We start from the raw sequence: 20,832 nt of genomic DNA on the forward strand, positions 1-20,832 counted from the left end.
TTTACCGATGTTGAAATGTAGAGGACCCCTGCTGAAATGTGTTGGCAGCTAGCTGTTTGTACCTAACACATACAGTATCTTTTTCATTCAATGTCACTTCTTCCCCGTTTGTCCAAGTCCAAACTTTCAAGTAGGAAAAGTCTATGGCCGTGTCCGAATACCCGTACTTGTCCACTGAAACACGGTTATCATACAGCCCATAGTCTTCCTTTGGAGAGTAACACTTGATGCAGATTCAAATGGACAGAAATTAGGAGAAATAGCAAGCAGTAAATGTCAGCGTTTTGCCAATGCAAATGTGCTTTGATAATCTGGGCGTCAACTCTAATGGGATGAAATAGGTCGGTGTGCCTGGGGTGTTCTCTTATGGCATTGGAGGGTTGGCTGATTCAATCTCCGTCAAAGGCCGTCCTTGGGCTGGGCTAAAGTGTGGATGCCAGCTTGGCATTAAGCAATAGTAATGGGCTGGTGAGTTCCTGGGAGGTGAGCCCACGGTTGGGTAAGTTACCATCTAAATGTAATCCGTTACAGTTACCTGCCCAAAATTGTAATCAGCAACGTAACTTTTGGATTACCCAAACTTAGTGACGTAGTCTGATTACATTCAATTACTTTTAGATGACTTTCCCCTTAAGAGGCATCAGAAGAAGACACAAATGTATGTTACCAATTGAGCCACATCTATTGCAGGATAAATCAATGTTAAAGTTTACACAGCTGGCCATATATGGATGTTACATTTTACTTTATGGGTTGGTTATGTAGGCTTCTTCTAACCCATTGCTTTCTCATGTACTACATATAATGATATGATTAAATTATATCTTTACATTAAAAACCAAAGTCTATCAGAATTCCAGTCATTCCAGTAAATGTTATACCCCTTGATCTTCAAGAATAGGACTTGGAAATATGTCAGTATAGATTAGCCAATTTTTTTTTACCTGGGCATAACTCCAAAACTCAGGACTAATTAGCAAAGCCTTACTCGGTTTATGATGTTGTTGTCATGGAGGACTGATTGGGCTCATTGGTTCGAGTTGAAGAATAAATGCTGCGCTCATGGAATGGCATGCTTTGAGCACTACTGAGAAGTGCTATTTACATGTGAAAATGAATGCCATATACTGCATTTGCTTAATGCTTGTTGTTTACCTTTTTGTTGGTGACACCTTGATATCTTGATAACATGCAGCTGTTTAAAGGGCAAGTCCACAGATGAAACAATAACCAAATGGCTCCCCACCTCTGTTTTGGTAAAAAACTGAGGGATGAGCCTGGAGAAATGTAACCACTCTCAGGTTAATAGACAGAACTATGGGTGCAAGGACTGACCATCCATGTTATCAAAAGCATTGTTTTAACCATGTTATGAGGCTATACAGTGTGTGTTAACGTTTACAATGTTGAAAACGTAGAAAAACAAGCTTATATTTTGGTTTCTCATGGAGTGTGACAGTTGAACTAAGCTCATAAGTTATATTCTTCAAAAATCAACGGATCTATATGAATACAGTTGAAGTCAGAAGTTTACACACACTTAGGTTGGAGCCATTAAAACTAGTTTTTCAACTACTCCACAAATTTCTTGCTAACAAACTATAGTTTTGGCAATTCGGTTAGGACATCTTCTTTGTGCGTGACAGAAGTAATTTTTCCAACAATTGTTTACAGACAGATTATATAATTTCACTTATAATTCACTTAACTCACAATTCCAGTGGGTTAGAAGTTTACATACACTAAGTTGACTGTGCCTTTAAACAGCTTGGAAAATTCCATAAAATTATGTCATGGCTTTAGAAGCTTCTGATAGGCTAATTGACATAATTTGAGTCAATGTGTACCTGTGGATGTATTTCAAGGCCTACCTTCAAACTCAGTGCCTCTTTGCTTAAAATCATGGGAAAATCAAAGGAAATCAGCCAAGACCTCAGAAAAAAAATTGTAGACCTCCACAAGTCTGATTCATCCTTGAGAGCAATTGCCAAATGCCTGAAGGTACCACGTTCATCTGTACAAACAATAGTACGCAAGTATAAACCCCATGGGACCACGCAGCCATCATACCGCTCAGGAAGTAGACGCGTTCTGTCTCCTAGAGATGAACGTACTTTGGTGCGAAAAGTGCAAATCAATCCCAGAACACCAGCAAAGGACCTTGTGAAGATACTGCAAGAAACAGATACAAAAGTAACGAGTCCTATATCGACACAACCTGAAACAAGGAAGATGCCACTGCTCCAAAACCACCATAAAAAGCCAGACTACGGTTTGCAACTGCACATGGGGACAAAAATCGTACTTTTTGGAGAAATGTCCTCTGGTCTGATGAAACAAAAATAGAACTGTTTGGCCATAATGACCATCGTTATGTTTGGAGGAAAAAGGGGGAGGCTTGCAAGCCGAAGAACACCATCCCATCCGTGAAGCACGGGGGTGGCAGCATCATGTTGTGAGGGTGCTTTGCTGCAGGAGGGACTGGTGCACTTCACAAAATAGATGGCATCATGAGGCAGGAAAATTATGTGGCTATATTGAAGCAACATCTCAAGACATCAGTCAGGAAGTTAAAGCTTGGTCGCAAATGGGTCTTCCAAATGGACAATGACCCCAAGCATACTTCCAAAGTTGTGGCAAAATGGCTTAAGGACAACAAAATCAAGGTACTGGAGTGGCCATCACAAAGCCCTGACCTCAATCCTGTAGAAGATTTGTGGTCAGAACTGAAAAAGCGTGTGCGAGCAAGGAGGCCTACAAACCTGACTCAGTTACACCAGCTTTGTCAGGAGGAATGGGACAAAATTCACCCAACTTATTGTGGGAAGCTTGTGGAAGTCTACCTGAAACATTTGACCAAAGTTAAACAATTTAAAGGCAATGCTACCAAATACTAATTGAGTGTTTGTTAACTTCTGACCCACTGCGGATGTGATGAAAGAAATAACAGAAGAAGTAAATAATTCTCTCTACTGTTATTCTGACATTTCACATTCTTAAAATAAAGTGGTGATCCTAACTGACCTAAAACAGGGAAATATTACTAGGATTAAATCTCAGGAATTGTGAAAAACTGAGTTTAAATGTATTTGGCTAAGGTGTATGTAAACTTCTGACTTCAACTGTATATATATATATATATATATACAGATATATACACTACCGTTCAAACGTTTGGGGTCACTTAGACATTTCCTTGTTTTTGAAAGAAAAGCACATTTTTGTACATTAAAATAACATCAAATTGATCAGAAATACAGTGTAGACATTGTTAATGTTGTAAATGACTACTTTAGCTGGAAACGGCAGATTTTTTTATGGAATATCTACATAGGTGTACAGAGGCCCATTATCAGTAACCATCACTCATGTGTTCCAATGGCACGTTGTGTAAATAGTTTAGTTTACCGTTTTAAAAAGCTAATTGATCATTAGAAAACCCCTTTGCAATTATGTTAGCACAGCTGAAAACTGTTGTCCTGATTAAAGAAGCAATAAAACTGGCCTTCTTTAGACTAGTTGAGTATCTAGAGCATCAGCATTTGTGGGTTCGATTACAGGCTCAAAATGGCCAGAAACAAAGACTTTCTTCTGAAACTTATCAGTCTATTCTTGTTCTGAGAAATGAAGGCTATTCCATGTGAGAAATTGCCAAGAAACTGAAGATCCTATACAACACTGTGTACTACTCCCTTCACAGAACAGCGCAAACTGGCTCTAACCAGAATAGAAAGAGGAGTGGTAGGCCCCAGTTCACAACTGAGCAAGAGGACAAGTACATTACAGTGTCTAGTTTGAGAAACAGACGCCTCACAAGTCCTCCACTGGCAGCTTCATTAAACAGTACCCGTAAAACACCAGTCTCAACATCAACAGTGAAAAGGCAATTCCGGCATACTGGCCTTCTAGGCAGAGTTCCTCTGTCCAGTGTCTGTGTTCTTTTGCCCATCTTAATCTTTTCTTTTTATTGGCCAGTCTGAGATATGGCTTTTTCTTTGCAACTCTGCCTGACTGCCCTGAAGGGCATTTTTATTTTTAATCCCAGCCCCAGTCCCCGCAGGAGGCCTTTTTCCTTTTGGTAGGCCGTCATTGTAAATGAGAATTTGTTCTTAACTGATTTTGTCACGATCGTGTTGACATGAACGAGAGGACCAAGGCGCAACATGATTTGGATACATCTTCTTTTTAATAACGACGAAGATGAACACGACACACTATTACAACAATAACGAAAAACAACAAACGATCGTGAAAACTTCAAACGTAAGTGCACACACAAACTACTTACGTTGAACTATACATATACACAAACAATGACCCACAAACAGCTAAAGCCCATGGCAGCCTTAAATATGGCTCCCAATTAGAGACAACCGAAATCAGCTGTCTCTAATTGAGAACCCATTCCGGCCACCATAGACTTTCCTAGAACTACACCCAACATAGACACAGCTAGACACATACACTCAACACCAAACCATAAACTACACCAAACACCCCCTCTACCATATAATACCCCAAAATACACACATACCCCATGTCACACCCTGACCTAACTAAAATAATAAATAAAACAAATAATACTAAGGCCAGGGCGTGACAGATTTGCCTAGTTCAATAAAGGTTAAATAAAATACAATAAAATGTGTTTTTCATTAATAAGTCTATTATCTCTTGAACCATGTGGTCTATCTACTGGAAACTCGTGGACAATATGGACGCAGATATAGCAAATTAATACTATATGAATACATTTTCAAGTATAAATGGCCAAAGTTACGATTAATTGCCATAGATTTTCTGTTAATTACCAAAATTACTGAAGATTACGGTAACTTTGGTAAATTACCGGTAGAGAGAGGGAGTAACCAAAACTAGCTCAGACTCATCCACTATCTTCAATCTTTAAATGCATTGAAAATAACTTTCATATTAAACAATCTCAAGAAACATTTTGTGATTAAATGTTTTTTTTCTCTCACTTTAATTCAATAAATGTCCCAAAAACTTGAAACCCATCAAAGGATCCCATCAATATATCAAGGAACTGTAGAAGTATCAGCCTCATTGAATACACAATACACAAACAACCATGATTGGACCAACACAATCAACAGTCAACAGCAGTAGCGAATGAAATAATCATGAAGGACTGTTCATTCACAGATAGACTGTTCATTCACAGATAGACTGTTCATTCACAGATAGACTGTTCACACATGTAAATCCATGAATAATGCAAGTGAAGGGATCCGGGGTGAAATTCCATCATGCCAGATAATAATGGCCACAGAGTCACAAATGTATCAATAAAGTGTACACCTATGCCTATATGCGTTGCACTGACAACCCTAAGAGGAGATATCTAAGCTCATTTGGAAATATTGATTTCCTTATGTGGAATATATATCCAAATGGAGAGTGTATAACCTATCAAATATGTTTCTTATCCCTGCCAATATGTCATTTGGCTGATCTTCTTTGACGGTAGCTAGCTGGGCTGGATGTTGTTTTGCAGGGATCTGGTGCACTGCTAGGATCTGGAGAAGCTAGCCTCTAGGACTGTAGCCATATGGGGAGGGGATGGAGGGAAAAAAAGAGGGGGGAGGGTGGGAAGAGAGAGGAGGAGAGGGAACGGTGAAGAATACCGCCTGGCTGGCTATTTTGTTTGCTGTTTGGAGGCCGTTGTAATGCCATCAAGTCAGTCAATCAGTCAGTTAATCAGTCAGTCAATCAGTCAGTCAGTCAGTCAGTTAGTCAAAGCAATACATAGATTTTGTTCCTGTTCAGAAGTAACACACCTGTTTCAAAAATACAACAAATCAACAAGGATCTCATTCGTTGATTCAGGTGTTTCAAAGACAACACCCTGCTCTACATTCATCCATACTCAACCAGGCATGGCATACCCTAGGGTAGAGTTCTGGCATCAGGTCGGATACCCATGGTTCCCCATGGGTGACATTTGTGGAGATAAAATATAGGAGTGTCTACAGATGTAAGATCTTAATTTGATCACCCTGTTGCAGGATAACTTTCTTCTAGTGTATTTTTTGGTTAAAAAAGGCTTCTAAAGTTTGTTATTTCCACTTTGAAAACATTTTTTTTTATCAACCCCTACAAAAATGTCCATTAATTAGAATCCACATAATAATTCACATTTCACGTTGCAGCTGGATTATTTTCCTGCTGTAGCAAACAGGCCCAAATTAAGATCCTACATCTGTATATAGTGTCTTACAGGATGTAGGCTACCCTATGGCTAAGTCTTAGGCATATCCAGTATCACAACTAGGGCACTAATGACAATTAACAGAATGAACTTCTTTTGACAAAACGTCTCATTGAACATCTCATAATCCCTTGAACTGCACGAACAGCTTGACTCAGCAATCTGCCCATCTCGTGAGAATGGAATTGACAATCGTCATGGCTACAGTGAGCTCCAGTGCTTCAGGTGCTGGTGAAGACATGCCATGATAGATTAGAGAAGAGAACAAGATAATACATGTCGGCTGGTTCCATCCTCCATCTGTTGCTATGACAACACTATGCGGTAACTCTGTGACTAAAACAATCTCTGTTTTAGGGGTACATGAGTAGGGGGAGGGGCACAATAGGCAAGAGAGAAATTCATTGTGAACTGAAACTGATTTCCAAATGGTCATGCAAAGCCTGAAATAAATTATTTGACTGTTTCATTCTACACCCAATGTAGGGAGTGCTTATATTTGTCCTGTTTCACACAATGTATTGTCATACATAACCAACCAATGCAAGAGTTTGCTTATTGCTTCAACATGCAAGCTGCCGTTTCTCCGACACACCTACCAACAGGCTGGGACGTCATGAACTTTGACAGTAGTGCAAATCTAACGGGTGCACAATGAAAACCTATCCACAACAACACAGCTATTCATCCCTGTCATATTGTACGCAATATATACAAAAGTGCGTGGACACCCCTTCAAATTAGTGGAGTTGGCTATTTCAGCCACACCCGTTGCTCACAGGTGTATAATATTGAGCACACCGCCATGCAATCTCCATAGACAAACATTGGCAGTAGAATGGCCTTACTGAAGAGCTCAGTGACTTTCAACGTGGCACCATCATGGGATGTCACCTTTCCAAAAAGTCAGTTCATCAATTTTCTGCCCTGCTAGAGCTGCCCCAGTCAACTGTAAGTGCTGTTATTGTGAAGTGGAAACGTCGAGGAGCAACAACGGCTCAGCCGCAAAGTGGTAGGCCACACAAGCTCACAGAACAGGACCGACAAGTGCTGAAGCGCACAGCGCGTAAAAATAATCTATCCTCGGTTGCAACACTCACTACCGAGTTCTAAACTGCCTCTGGAAGCAACGTCAGCACAATAACTGTTCATGGGGAGCTTCACCATGTGCAATGCCAAGCGTCGGCTGGAGTGGTGTAAAGCTCGTCAGCATTGGACTATGGAGCAGTGGAAATGCGTTCTCTGGAGTGATGAATCACGCTTCATCATCTGGTAGTCTGACAGACAAATCTGGGTTTGGTGGATGCCAGGAGAATGCTCCCTGACCAAATGCATATATGTCAACTGTAAAGTTTGGTGGAGGATGAATAATGGTATGGGGCTCTTTTTCATGGTTCGGGTTAGGCCCCTTAGTTCCAGTGAAGGGCAATCTTAACGCTACAGCATACAATGACATTCTAGACGATTCTGTGCTTCCAACTTTGTGGAAACAGTTTGGCAAAGGCCCTTTTCTGTTTCAGCATGACAACACCCCTGTGCAAAGTGAGCTCCATACAGAAATGACTTGTCAAGATTGGTGCAGAAGAACTTGACTGGTCTGTACAGAGCCCTGACCTCAACCCCATCGAACACCTTTGGGATGAATTGGAATGCCGACTGCAAGCGAGGCCTAATCGCCCAACATCAGTGCCCGATCTCACTAATGCTCTTGTGGCTGAAAGGAATCAAGTCCCCACAACAATGTTCCAACATCTAGTGCAAAGCCTTCCCAGAAGAGAGGAGGCTGTTATGGCAGCAAAGGAATGAAAAACTCCATATTAATGCCCATGATTTTGGAATGAGATGTTCGACAAGCAGGTGTCCACATACTTTTTGTCATGTAGTGTATCTATTACCTTTAGAGTTGCAGCGGGGCCCTGTCGTCATAGATACGCATATACTGTACTAATGTGAGACTGAGTCCCACTGTGAACACACTGCAGTAGAAGAGGATACCTCCAGGACTTGGCTGGACTCGTGTGGGGGGGGGGGGGGCAGAGAGTGGGAGAGAAAGCTAGAGAGAGAGGGAGAGATATAGAAAGATGGGGAAAAGAGAGGGAGAGAGAGAGAGAGAGTGAGAGAAAGATGGGGAAAAAAGAGGGAGAGAGAGAGAGAGAGCGAGAGAGAGACAGACTGGTGCCAGGCTCATCTATAATTGAGACAGGCTGCTCAGATGAGCTTGAATTAAATTCAAGAGGGTGTCCCCGTGATGGAAATATCCAGCACCTGAATTCTCCTCCCTCCCACTCACTGTATCTCTCTCCCTCTCTCCCTCTCTATTTTGATCCCTCCCTCTTTCCTTTCTCCATCTCTCCATCTCCTTCTCCCTCCCTCTTTCTGCCTCTTTCTTTTCCCTCTTTCAATCTCTGTTGCTTCAGTAGCATATGCACTGTTGGTGACATTACCTCAGTCTTCTCTCCTGATTCTGTGAGACTGTGGAACCTGATATAGCAGATTTGACTACAGGCCATACTGCAGAGAGATTATCTTGTTTGCACAGCAAATCCACATAAAAATGACATTCCACTCTCTGCTCTCGAATGTCATTCAGTTCAATAGATGGCTTTATGCACATATCATCACTTTGCATACTACTGCAGGTTGGTACTTTATCATTCCAATGGTGACAGAGAGCTTCACTTCATGCTAGTTAGAAGTGTTCAGTGCCTATGGTGGAAACCCAGAGTGAATGATAGGGACTTTAATGTAGCCAATGAATGCAAATTATTGTCTCACTGATATTATAAGTACCAACTAAAACTGAAGAAAAACAATAACTAAACAGATTGGACATAAACACACACACACACACACACACACACACACACACACACACACACACACACACACACACACACACACACACACACACACACACACACACACACACACACACACACACACACACACACACACACACACACACACACAGGGATAGAGGGACAGTTATATTTCTCAAGCGTGAAGGATGAGACTAATGGCAGATTTACTCAAAAAACAGAAATACTATGTTTCATGTGGTAGTCAATGTAATGTTTTGTTTTTAAAATGCCACTGATTGGAACGAGTCATTATTGTGGCACCTACATATCTAGACAGACAGTGCAACAGAGAGAGATAGATAGCGAAAACAAATCCGATTTTGATTAACTCCCATATCTACTGGGTGAAATACCAGTGTGCCGTCACAGCAGCAATATTTGTGACCTGTTGCCACAAGAAAATGTCAACCAGTGAAGAACAAACACCATTGTAAATGCAACCCTTATTTATACTTATTTATTTTCCCAACACTCTATATATACATAATATGACATCTGTAATGTCTTTATTATTTTGGAACTTCTGTGAGTGTAATGTTTACTGTTCATTTTTATTGTTTATTTCACTTTTGTATATTATCTACTCCACTTTCTTTGGCAATGTTAACATATGTTTCCCATGCCAATAAAGCCCATTGAATTGAATTGAGAGAGAAAGTGAGCGAGATAGAGGGGGGAGAGAGCAAGCAGAGAGAAAGAGAGCATGGAGCAGAAAGAGTGAGCATGGAGAGAGAGAGAGAGAGAGAGAGAGAGAGTGCAGAGAGAACTAGAGATAGAGCATGGAGATAGAGAGAGACAGAGAGGGAGAGAGAGCATGGTGAGAGAGAGAGAGAGAGAGAGAGAAAGAGAGAGAGAGAGAGTAAAAGTGAGTGTTTGTGTTGATTCAGGTATGCAAAACCCTGAAATTCTACAGTCACCAACTCGTTGGTCCTCTCTCTCTCTGTTTACCTAATGTGTTTGTGTTTGGGCATGTCTGACCCTCTGGTCTAGATGGAATGTTGACTTACCCTCGTGTGTGTCACCCTCGTGACCTGCCCAGCACACAATAAAAATATGGGCCCAATAAACCCTATGGGCCCTCGTCAAAAGCAGTGCACTAAATGAGGAATAAGGATTAATTTGGGATGCAGATCAGGATGTTTATGCATGAGAGATGGTGATTGGCCACACAGCATGTATGGGTTTCTCTACTCACCCAATCCCCACAGTCTGCTCTGCATAATAGAGGTTAAGGCTGTTTGATTATTCCATTTGAATATATGAATTCAAATTGAGAAATGATGTATTATAGTGGTGAATCCACGCGCACACACACACACACACACACACACACACACACACACACACACACACACACACACACACACACACACACACACACACACACACACACACACACACACACACAGAACACCGACTACATTCAACTGATCTGGCATTAGATTCAATAGAATAGTCTGCGTGTAATAGGATAGGTTTAGATTAAGCATTTGTAAAACATGATGTTGTTGTGTGACAGAATTTTCACGACTGTCATTACACTACTTCAGCAGAGTGAGAGACATGGAAGGAAAACAGAAGAGAACTCTACAGCGAGTGTTCATCAGACCAACCTGAAGCCCGGATGAATGTGAAGACTGTAAATGGATCCCATCGCAGCACAGAGGCATCAAGCTCTGGTTTCCTCTTGATTCAATTTGAAAAAGTGACCGAATCGGAACGAGTGACATCACCACGCACGCACTACATGATGTATAGTGATTACAATAAGATTGTCTTGTTCCATCTCCAAAAGAACAAGCCACCTGCATGGCCTTAAGTGTTTCTGCTGTTGTAGTATTCAGGACACGCAGAGAGACGGCAGGGAACTGAAAGACAACTGAAATGTGCCACTTTGGATGGTACATTTAAAAGAAGTCAAAATTGGTAGTATAATACAGATGGTGTTAAGATCATTACAACGGTGCATCACACTAGGCACCTCTATACCGTATGATGCGAAGTAAGCAGCCATTTTGGTTCCTTGAATGCACAGCAGTTCCGAGCGAGAGGCATAACTCATTTACTAAAGGACTGAGTAATACCTAATGTCTGATGGGAGCACAGGAAATGGTTCGAGGAGGACTTTGTGCTGTAACTTTATAATAGAACCAAGCTTGAAGAGGAACACCAAAGGTTCCCCGAAAGGACACGATGTCAACACATAATAGATTCATCTGCCTGACAAAATTCTGCTGAGGCAAGAAAATCCTTCACAGTTTGTAAAGGACAGAGACCGGTTGTCAGGACCACAGGTCAGGGGATTACTGTAAATTGGAGGAGATTGGCCTGCAGGCTCCAAGTGGTCCATCGGAGAATCAACCACGCCACAATCACATCTCCCTCTGTAACACAATATCAGAGAGGAATCGGATTTCCACCCAGGCCCAACCATGCCTATGCCCCTGATGTGCATACCAGCCATGTCGTTTTACCATGCTTAAACCCACAATATGAGTATTTTATGATGTAACGCCTATGATCAAATTAATTGTTATAAGGAGGTGAAAATCCTGTCTGTGTTATGAGAGGTTTGTGACCCTCCCTAGACGGCTCATGGTCTGAGTCCCAAATAGCACCATATTCCCTACTTGTATACTACTTTTCACCACAGCCCTATAGGTCCTGGTCAAAAGGAGTGCACTATATAGGGAAAAGGGTGCCCTTTGGAACGCAACTTATGGAGTCAGGAAGTTTAGACACTGAGGTAATTAGAGCCTTACAGCTCCAGCAACGATAATGAGGACCCCTCTCTCTCTACCCCTCCAATCTTTCTTTTGATCCCTTCATCCCAACTCTAGGGGCCGGCCTGTCCAGCGAAAGATAGCAGGACAGACACTATTGATTCATTCTCCCAACACGGCAGGTTTGAAGATCAATGCAACATGAAGGTATTTGTGTCCTCATTAAGCGATCGAAGCCTGTGAGGCCTCTCCTATGTTGGGAAAACACACTGCAGAGTTGGTCCATTCGGAGGCTTTGGAGCACTGATATGAGTTTGTGGTAATGAGGTGTTTATTGCCATGGCCACATCACAACCCATGTATTCATCCACACCTCTATTATACCTAGCTAAATCACTTTATCAGACGCCCAGACTTCGACAAGCCAACTACGTCCTGGCGTAGTAACAGTACAAGTCCCTAGTTCCCTCAAACATCCCCCCACGTCGTCCTCTCTTTCTTCACCTTCATACCTCCGTCATCCGTCTCTCCAGTACTGTCCTCCACCCTACCTGTCCACATCCCCCTATCCACGTGCAGGGTTCTCCCCAGGATTTCTTTAACAAGGTGTAAATGTCGTGTCAGCACACAGCAACCCATGTTTCATGACCAGTCACCAACTTTAACCCCGCTTCAACTAGCTCTTATAAAACTGTTCATCCCTTGTAGGTGGAAATGTCAGCTAGGCCAGCGATTACAAACACCTTGACCATTACGCAACTGCCACAAGCTTAGTCATCTGGATAGGAAGGAATATCGTTGTTAGAGGGCACAGCACGCACCCTGGGTGACTCTGGTTATTGGATATGGGAGAGGCGGTTTAAACTTTCACTCTGCCACTCGCTAAGCAGGTGACCCATCAAAACAATAGCAGCTGTCATGCCAACTCATAATCTCCATGGAAAATTCAGAAGCGGCTTAAACTACACGACTCATTCAATTATATGTCACCTTTTCATGTATTTAGCCAAGAGGCAATGGAATTGACCAGTTTATTTTTGTTTCTAGGTTTGTGCAAGATTCAATTTCCTATTCCGTGAATGGAGATGCAATTGTCTTCACAAATAGATACTGCGTTTTTCTACTTCAAAAGCTCCAGACAGAAACCCCCCCATCTGAGCGGCAATAAATGAGATGTCATACATACACCTCTGTCAGTGTTTTTGTTCAACACAAATGACCTACTGAAGTGTTTACTTCAGAAAAGTCCCTTGTCATGCCAAGCCCATTCCATTTCCTGTCTCTCCTGCATTATTCTGTCACTATTCACTGACCCTTATTTTGATTCAATTTTCTCATATAAATACAAAAGCATGGGCAACAAGCCCAGTGGGGAGGACTCCGTAGTCCGTACTCACCATCCTTGCGGTGGTAGGTGATCTCCACCTTGCGCTCCTCAGACCCCATCAGAGCCTGGGCTACCTGGGCGATGGCATGCCTGTTGGTGAACTCTCCATGGAGGAAGTCACAGGTGCACGGCCTCTGCATCACGTCCGGCCGCGAGAAGCCGGTCATCTCACAGAAGCCATCGTTGCAGTAGATGATGGCGCAGTTCTGAACCCGGGCATTGGCTATAATGAATTTCTTATCTGTGAAGGTATAGAAGGGTGTATGATCATAGTGGGGTTAGGATGGGTAGGTTAACACATTCATGGTAGCATCAGAGGTATGTGATATAACACCACTCTGCACGATGCTTTATATACAGAAGAAAATATACACTGTATTATAAATCACTCCAAAATATACAGATGATCAATGAAACATTTCTCTTTCAGTCCTATCATGGCTAAGGGTGCATTGCTTCAGTATTTGTTAATGGAGGTGTGTGCTTCATTCTGCTTGATTAATGTTCATGCCATAGCCATACTATAAAACAGAGAGATCCACATTTAATAACTGCCCCCTAACCACCTGACCCTAATCATTTCAAATGTGGGAGTATTTGAAAAAGGTTATGTATGTTATATTGGATACTACTTACTGCCATGTAATCTTGTGGAGAAACGTAAGTTGTTGCTACTTCGAAGTACCTCAATGACATCCCATATTTAAATCATGTTAACCTCAACTCTCCCACTTCTTAAGTATCACAAGCGCAACAATATTAGCTCTACTCTTACTGATTGTTAAAAAATGTGTTGTCGAAATACCAAAATTCAGATAAAAAATATCAACTTCATTTATTTTGTACGTGTGCAAGCAAGGAAAACACATTTTCCCACCATTATGAATATTATGAATTTAAAGATACATTATTGTGAAAACACAAAGATAATACTCACTTTGTCCCTCAAATTTCTTTATAATTATCCCCAAAAAGGTGTTTTGTGGCGCAACATGACCTCTCCGAACAGGCATGATTATTCCCCAAAAATAAGAAAGATTCCGCTGTCCAAGTAGGAACGCACCTTTCTCCTGAGACTCAAGTTCTAGTGGCTCCAACCGCTAAAGTCTGAATGCCTCCCCTTTGTCTACACTCATTCTTAGGAAATCTCCCCCTCTTAGCTCTTCCGACCTTTTCCTTATTTCAACATAAATATGGTCCGGCTAGGGCGCATTTTGAAGCCTTCAAAGTGCACTTCGACAGCATTGACTCTGGAGTAAAATGTTGTTGCACGGCGTAGTTTCTCCAACATTTAAAAACGATCATGTCGCCGCTCTATAGCGTTGCGCTCGCTGCTACTGCTGCTGTTGTGGAGAATGATGCACGCCGTGCCACCGACAGTGACGTTACCCTGCTCAGGCAGCGCTCAGCTCGTGCACCTCGCGATCAAGGCTGTGGAGGAAGCATATATCCATGCGTTAAGAAGGAGCTATGGGTGACGCCAGGCCAGGGCAATAAAGCTGTATCGTTTATTTTTTACATTGACCCATGGAAAACACGTGGGTTTATGTCTCACGTTGACTGTGGCATGCCTGTAACTGCCAATGCATATAATGCATAAGATGACTGCATGAGTTTTAGACATACTGTAGTTGTTTATCAGATACAGAGAGAGATACCGTTCCACAAATGAATCAATGGAAACAGGCTACAGCACTAATGATTCTTTGAAACACAGGCTACAGCACGAATGATTCTTTGAAACACAGGCTACAGCACGAATGATTCTTTGAAACACAGGCTACAGCACGAATGATTATTTCAAGTTACAACGAGGGGGAAAACGTTGTAGATGTGGTTCCCTGTCCATGGTGCTGAAGTTGTAACAAAACTCCTTTTAGAAGGACTCACACGCACAAGCTCCCTCTTAAAACATCTGTCTCAGAATCTCTGCACAACCTCATCATCCATCTGGTCCACTGAGAAAACAATACAATAGCCAGGCTGCAGGGCAAGATACTAAGGCGCACAAAGCAGAGACAAAGTCAGGATTTAGAACCTTTGCGTCCCTCAATGATTACCATACGGAGCAGTCATTCCGATGAGTCTCTCTACACTGTAAGACTTGTCTGTCATTTCAACAGTAAAACACTGTAGAATGCACCGTAAAATGCTGCACATGTGTTTTACTGCGTTAATGTTGTAGATTGCACTGCATTATGGGTAAAATGCAGAAAAATACTGTTATTAACTGTTATTTGAAGCCTCCTGTAAAAGCTTATAGCTACTGTAGATTCAAAGTTTCAGTTTCAGACGCCAACCTCATACTGCCGGGTGAGACACGTGAAGCTCAGACTATTTTAGTAAATATCTTCTAGCAGTGGTGAAGTGGAAAAATATTTGTATCACATGCTGGTTTGGTACTCCACCTGACTTGTTTATAAGTATCTTTACTGATAGCCAACTTTGAAATCTGCATGTTGTCTTAACTAACCATATGTGTTAACTTTTGCACTGTTCGTTAGAGCCTGTAAGTAAGCATTTCACTGTAAGGTTTACGCTACACCTGTTGTTTTCGGTGCACGTGACAAATACACGTTGATTTGATTTGATTTGTTACTTCTATTGTCAATTATATTGTTAATTGTTTTTTTTATGTTGTTACTAATTTGAATAAATGTATTTTATGTGCAAATGTATTGTTTTTTTTACATTTAGATTTCAGGGAGAATTTCACTGTAAATCTACAGCATTATACTGGCACCAGAGTTGCCAGCTTAATACTGTAATTTTGCTTTATAGAAGCAATGCTGTAATATATTTGACAGAGCAATTTTCCCGACTGTAAAACATATTACAGCATCCCTGCTGTACATTTCATATTTATTTGTAAAAGTCAAAATTACTAAAGTTACCATTGATTACCTGTTAATTACCAAAATTAAGTCCAATTCCGGTAACGCTGGTAAATTACGGGTAGATTTGCAAACCTACGTTTACTTAACTGAAGTTCATTTGAAAAAGTCGTTCACTACATCCAAACTACTTAGTCATAAATTACAATCACACACACACACACACACACACACACACGCACGCACGCACGCACGCACGCACGCACGCACGCACACACACACACACACAAATTGCTGAAAAGGGCATGACTGTCCCACAGTCTGAATCACATTAAGGGCCGGTGTGACAGCCTTTTATGAACTGTGCTTATTTCACACACCCAACTCACTGATTAGACTGGCACTGTTTTGGCACCGCCGCACAATCTGAAGATTTGAGTGTGGATAAGAACAAATTGTCCTTTCCGACAACAATCTGAATGAAGCACCATAACATCTGAGCTTCTGAGCCAAAAACATTCCAAGAAGCAGCAAAAACAGACAAAAGGCGTCTGAATCCTAGCATTCTACTTCAATGAAATGGCAGTCTGCATACTGTATGATGTTGATTATTTTTGCTATCTGTTCAGACACGTGGATGTGGGAAATATAGTTCACATCGAGAGGTTATTTCCATGTATTGAAAGCTGCAGTGATCCCTACGACTATACATGAAGTGGACCAACAGGAATGTGTTCTACTGTCATCTATATCACCAGCAAGACAATAAGCCTGGGAACAGTTTCTCTCTATCTTATTTGCATGCGAGAGACCCGTAGACTGCAGCTGTGACGGCAGATAGTGCTTACTGAAATTACCCACAAAATGATTTCTCTGGGCAAAAGTAAAAGACGTGTAGCGAGCTACAACTCTGAGAGACATTTCCCCCCGACACTTGTCCATGATAGCTGTTACAGCATTTATTAAAAATAAACACAGCTTGGTGTAATCCTTCTCTCAGGAGTCACGTTCGACTCATTCATGAGTGAAATGCAGAGAGAGAGGGCAGTGGCTAAATATGTTCGCATGAGATAGGGAGGGAGGGAGGGAGGGAGGGAGGGAGGGAGGGAGGGAGGGAGGGAGGGAGGGAGGGAGGGAGGATTAAAAGGAGAGATAGAGGCTGTGTTCCATTTACTCAAATACCCACAGTGCATTATTTAGGTGGAGAAATTGAAAGGACGATGGGAACGGAAAAAAGGGAGGGAGCGGTTAAAAAGGGAGGGAGCGGTTAAAAAGGGAGGGAGCGGTTAAAAAGAGATGAGGAAAGATAATCTTTTGTAATTCTAAGTTTTAATTGATACAGTCTGGCTTGTTTTACACAATGTTACAAAATATTTGTTCAATATTTACGACATACTATCATGAGAAGAAAAGGCTTACGCTGCATATGCAGATGTAGGATTTTAATTTGAGCACCAAATATTCCTGCAGCAACAGGATTTGAACGTTTAGTTCATAATGTTGCTTGATCGGTGGTTAGGTTATTAGTTGGCAGTGGTGTAAAGTACTTAATTAAAAATACTTGAAAGTACTACTTTTGTACTACGTTTTTTGGGGTGTCTGTACTTTACTTTACTATTTATATATTTTTTCAACTTTTACTTTTACTTCACCACATTCCTAAAGAAAATAATGAATTTTCTACGCCATACATTTTCCCTGACACCCAAAAGTACTTGTTACATTTTGAATGCTTAGCAGGACAGAAAAATTGTCCAATTCACGCTCTTAACCCTTGTGTGGTGTTCGGGTCTGTGGGACCCATTTTCAATGTTTACTAAAAAAAAAATTATACAATTCATTATTTTTTCAACCTGAGACTTGGTTCATTCAGCCAGCCCCAGGACCAGTCCGTCAGCTGCCAGCCCCAGGACCAGCCCGTCAGTAACCTGCAGGAGGAGAAATATGTATGTCAAAAATTGTTTAAATTGTCTTCTTGCCCAAGGAATGAGCCACCCCGCATGGCTGCCAATGTGATAAGGTTGCAACCAGGGTCGACGCAGTTGGCGGTTACTCCTTTGCAGGACATAAAGTCTTCTTTTGAACTCTTCATCACAGACACCATCCAGAAATAATTATGGACTGCTCTAATTTGAGACAAGGCGTGTTTTTGGAGAAGAGATGGAAGGAGATGGACCAAACATGCATAGTTTGGGGTTCTTATCCTTGCAGGTGTTTTCAGATCCAATGGGGAATCCACAGAATCCCAGTGGGATGCAGAAACTGGGAGAGAACTTTTCCCGTGCAACAATGTCTCTGTAAAACTTCCACATTATTTTCAGGATTATCCTCTTTGATTACCGAGACACCAGACCAGCTCGGCGGCAGAGAGAGAAGCTAGCTGCAATCAGGTCAGTGTGGGACAAGTGGGTGGACCGCCTTCCCCTGTTTTACAACCCTGGGCCCAACGTTACTGCTGATGAGCAGCTTATGCCATTTAGGGGTCGCTGCCCCTTCAGGCAGTACATACTGTCTAAACCCACAAAATATGGAATCAAGATCTGGTCTGCTTCATCATATGTGTGGAACATGCAAGTGTATACGGGGAAGCCAGATGGAGAAGCCTCTGAGAAGAACCAAGGGATGCGGGTTGTCCTGGAAGTGACACAGGGGCTTCGTGGCCATAACATCACATGCAATAACTTTTTTACTTTGCACAAGCGGTGACAGGAGCTCGTCAAGAGGAAGCTGACGATGGTTGGAACAGTACGAAAAAACAAGCCAGAGCTCCCACCTCAGCTGTTGAATGCACGGAACAGGCCTATCAATTCCTCTAAGTTTGTGTTCACGGCCGACACGTCCCTAGTGTCCTACATGCCAAAGAAAGGCAAAAATATGGTACCCATGAGTACGCTGCATAGGGATGGGAGAATCTGTGGCCAGGAACATCAAAAAACAGAAATCATAATGGATTACAATGCCACAAAAGGAGGGGTGGACAATTTAGACAAGCTGGTGACTGGCTACAGCTGCAAAAGAAGAACCCTACGCTGGCCACTTGTGATGTTCTTCAACATCTTGGACATCTTGGCATTCAACGCGTTTGTCATCTGGATGGCGTTGAACCCAGATTGTAACAGAGGGAAGCTCCAGAGGAGACGCCTCTTTCTCGAGGAGCTGGGCAAGGCGTTGGTAAGACCTCAAATCCAGAGCAGGCAACATATCCCAAGGATCCCAGCTTCTGCAGCCATCATGAGGAGGATTCAGGAGGAGGATGCTGGTGCCCCATCCGCCCATCCGCCCGACCCACAGAACCAACAACTCCAATACCGGAAGTAAGTGTGAGTGATGTTGTTGCATGTGTGTGTGTCTGACTCTCCTACCTTGGCCTGCTGTAACTATATATGTGAGTGAGTGAGTGAGTGAGTGAGTGAGTGAGTGAGTGGGTGAGTGAGTGAGTGGGTGAGTGGGTGAGTGGGTGAGTGAGTGAATGAGTGAATGAGTGAGATGTAAGTAAAATTCCGGAACTAAGTGGTTTCATCATTCTAGATTGCAGCCGGTAGCAACAAGAAGAAGTGCTGTGATGTGTGTGGACACAAGAAGGACAGGAAGACACAGTGAACATGCATCAAGTGCAGGAAATACATTTGCAACATACACACAGTAAAACTCTGTCCCTCATGTGGTGTATGGACCAGCCTTAATTTGTGTTCAATGGGGCTCATTTATCATTTCCATAAAATGCTGTATGTAAAGTTTGTCCTTCAATTTGTTCAGTAAAAGCAATAAACATCAATAGTGATGAAAACCTTGTTTCGTTTCTATTTGTTCAAGATAAACATGATTTATTCCACCCATGTCTTATTTTTGTTTACAAAAATTCAAATTTTATCCCAAAAAACAAAGAGCATTTTTATTGATAAATGTGATCTAGCAGAGGTAAATGGCAAATATCAACCATGTATGCTGTTTATATTGCTCGTAATTGATTTAAGTCAACATCTAAGTATTACGTATTAAGTATTTTTATGTACATTGATATGGCTGTATTGTTTTAAAAACCCAATAATGTTGTTGGTCCGTCAGACCAGCGAACATTGGGTGGATAACAAAAACATGAACACCACACAAGGGTTAAAGAGAAAATCCCTTGTCATCCCTACTGCATCTGATCTGGCAGACTCACGAAACACAAATGCTTAATTTGTAAATGATGTCTGAGTGTTGGGATGTGCCCCTGGCTATCCGTAAATTAAAAAAAAAAACAAGAAGATTGTGCCATCTGGTTTGCTTAATATAAGACATTTGAAATGATTTATACTTTTACTACTGATACTTAAGTATATTTTACCAATTACATTTACTTTGATACTGAAGTATATTTAAAATCAAATACTTTTAGACTTTTACTCAATAAATATTTTATTTCACTTTTACTTGAGTCATTTTCCAGTACTGTATCTTTACTTTTTCTCAAGTATGACAATTGGGTACTTTTCCCACCACTGTTAGTTGGATATATAAAAAATACAATACTGTTAATTTAACTGTGTGTAAGTGTGGTTTTTCAGTGAATTTATTTAACTCATGAAAGCTCATCTGCATTTAACTTCCGGGTGTCCATCGGTTTGTTTTCTGAAACGAGAATATCCAATCATAAGTTTGCATCTGTCTCTCTGTCAGCCCATTAATTTTTAAAGAATCTGTTGTCAGTATGTGGAGCAATTTAGAAACAGCAGCCAAGGCCTTTAATCCACAGATCACACCAGGGCAAATGCCTCGCTGCTCCCAGGAATGACTCATTCCTCCTCTTTTC

At 41.7% G+C, this 20,832-nt stretch overlaps 1 protein-coding gene across 6 annotated transcripts in view; it reads right to left on the reverse strand.

Moving 5' to 3' along the window:
* Positions 1-15,403, reverse strand: part of LOC129859668 (potassium voltage-gated channel subfamily H member 7-like) — a 91,371-nt gene extending 75,968 nt beyond the window's left edge. For 2 of the 6 annotated variants that reach the window (XM_055929725.1, XM_055929723.1), the window contains exons 1-2: positions 14,141-15,281; positions 13,214-13,444 (exon numbers count right to left, since the gene is read on the reverse strand). In XM_055929725.1, the coding sequence (XP_055785700.1) occupies positions 13,214-13,444; positions 14,141-14,216 (307 nt within the window). In that variant the 5' untranslated portion in view covers positions 14,217-15,281. Of the gene's footprint in view, positions 1-13,213; positions 13,445-14,140 lie in introns of all 6 variants that reach the window. The other 4 variants (XM_055929724.1, XM_055929726.1, XM_055929727.1 and 1 more) reach the window with 4 other exon arrangements.
* Positions 15,404-20,832: the final 5,429 nt, after the last annotated feature.

This window comes from Salvelinus fontinalis, chromosome 7, assembly GCF_029448725.1.
Source record: "Salvelinus fontinalis isolate EN_2023a chromosome 7, ASM2944872v1, whole genome shotgun sequence".
Taxonomy (NCBI): domain Eukaryota; kingdom Metazoa; phylum Chordata; class Actinopteri; order Salmoniformes; family Salmonidae; genus Salvelinus; species Salvelinus fontinalis.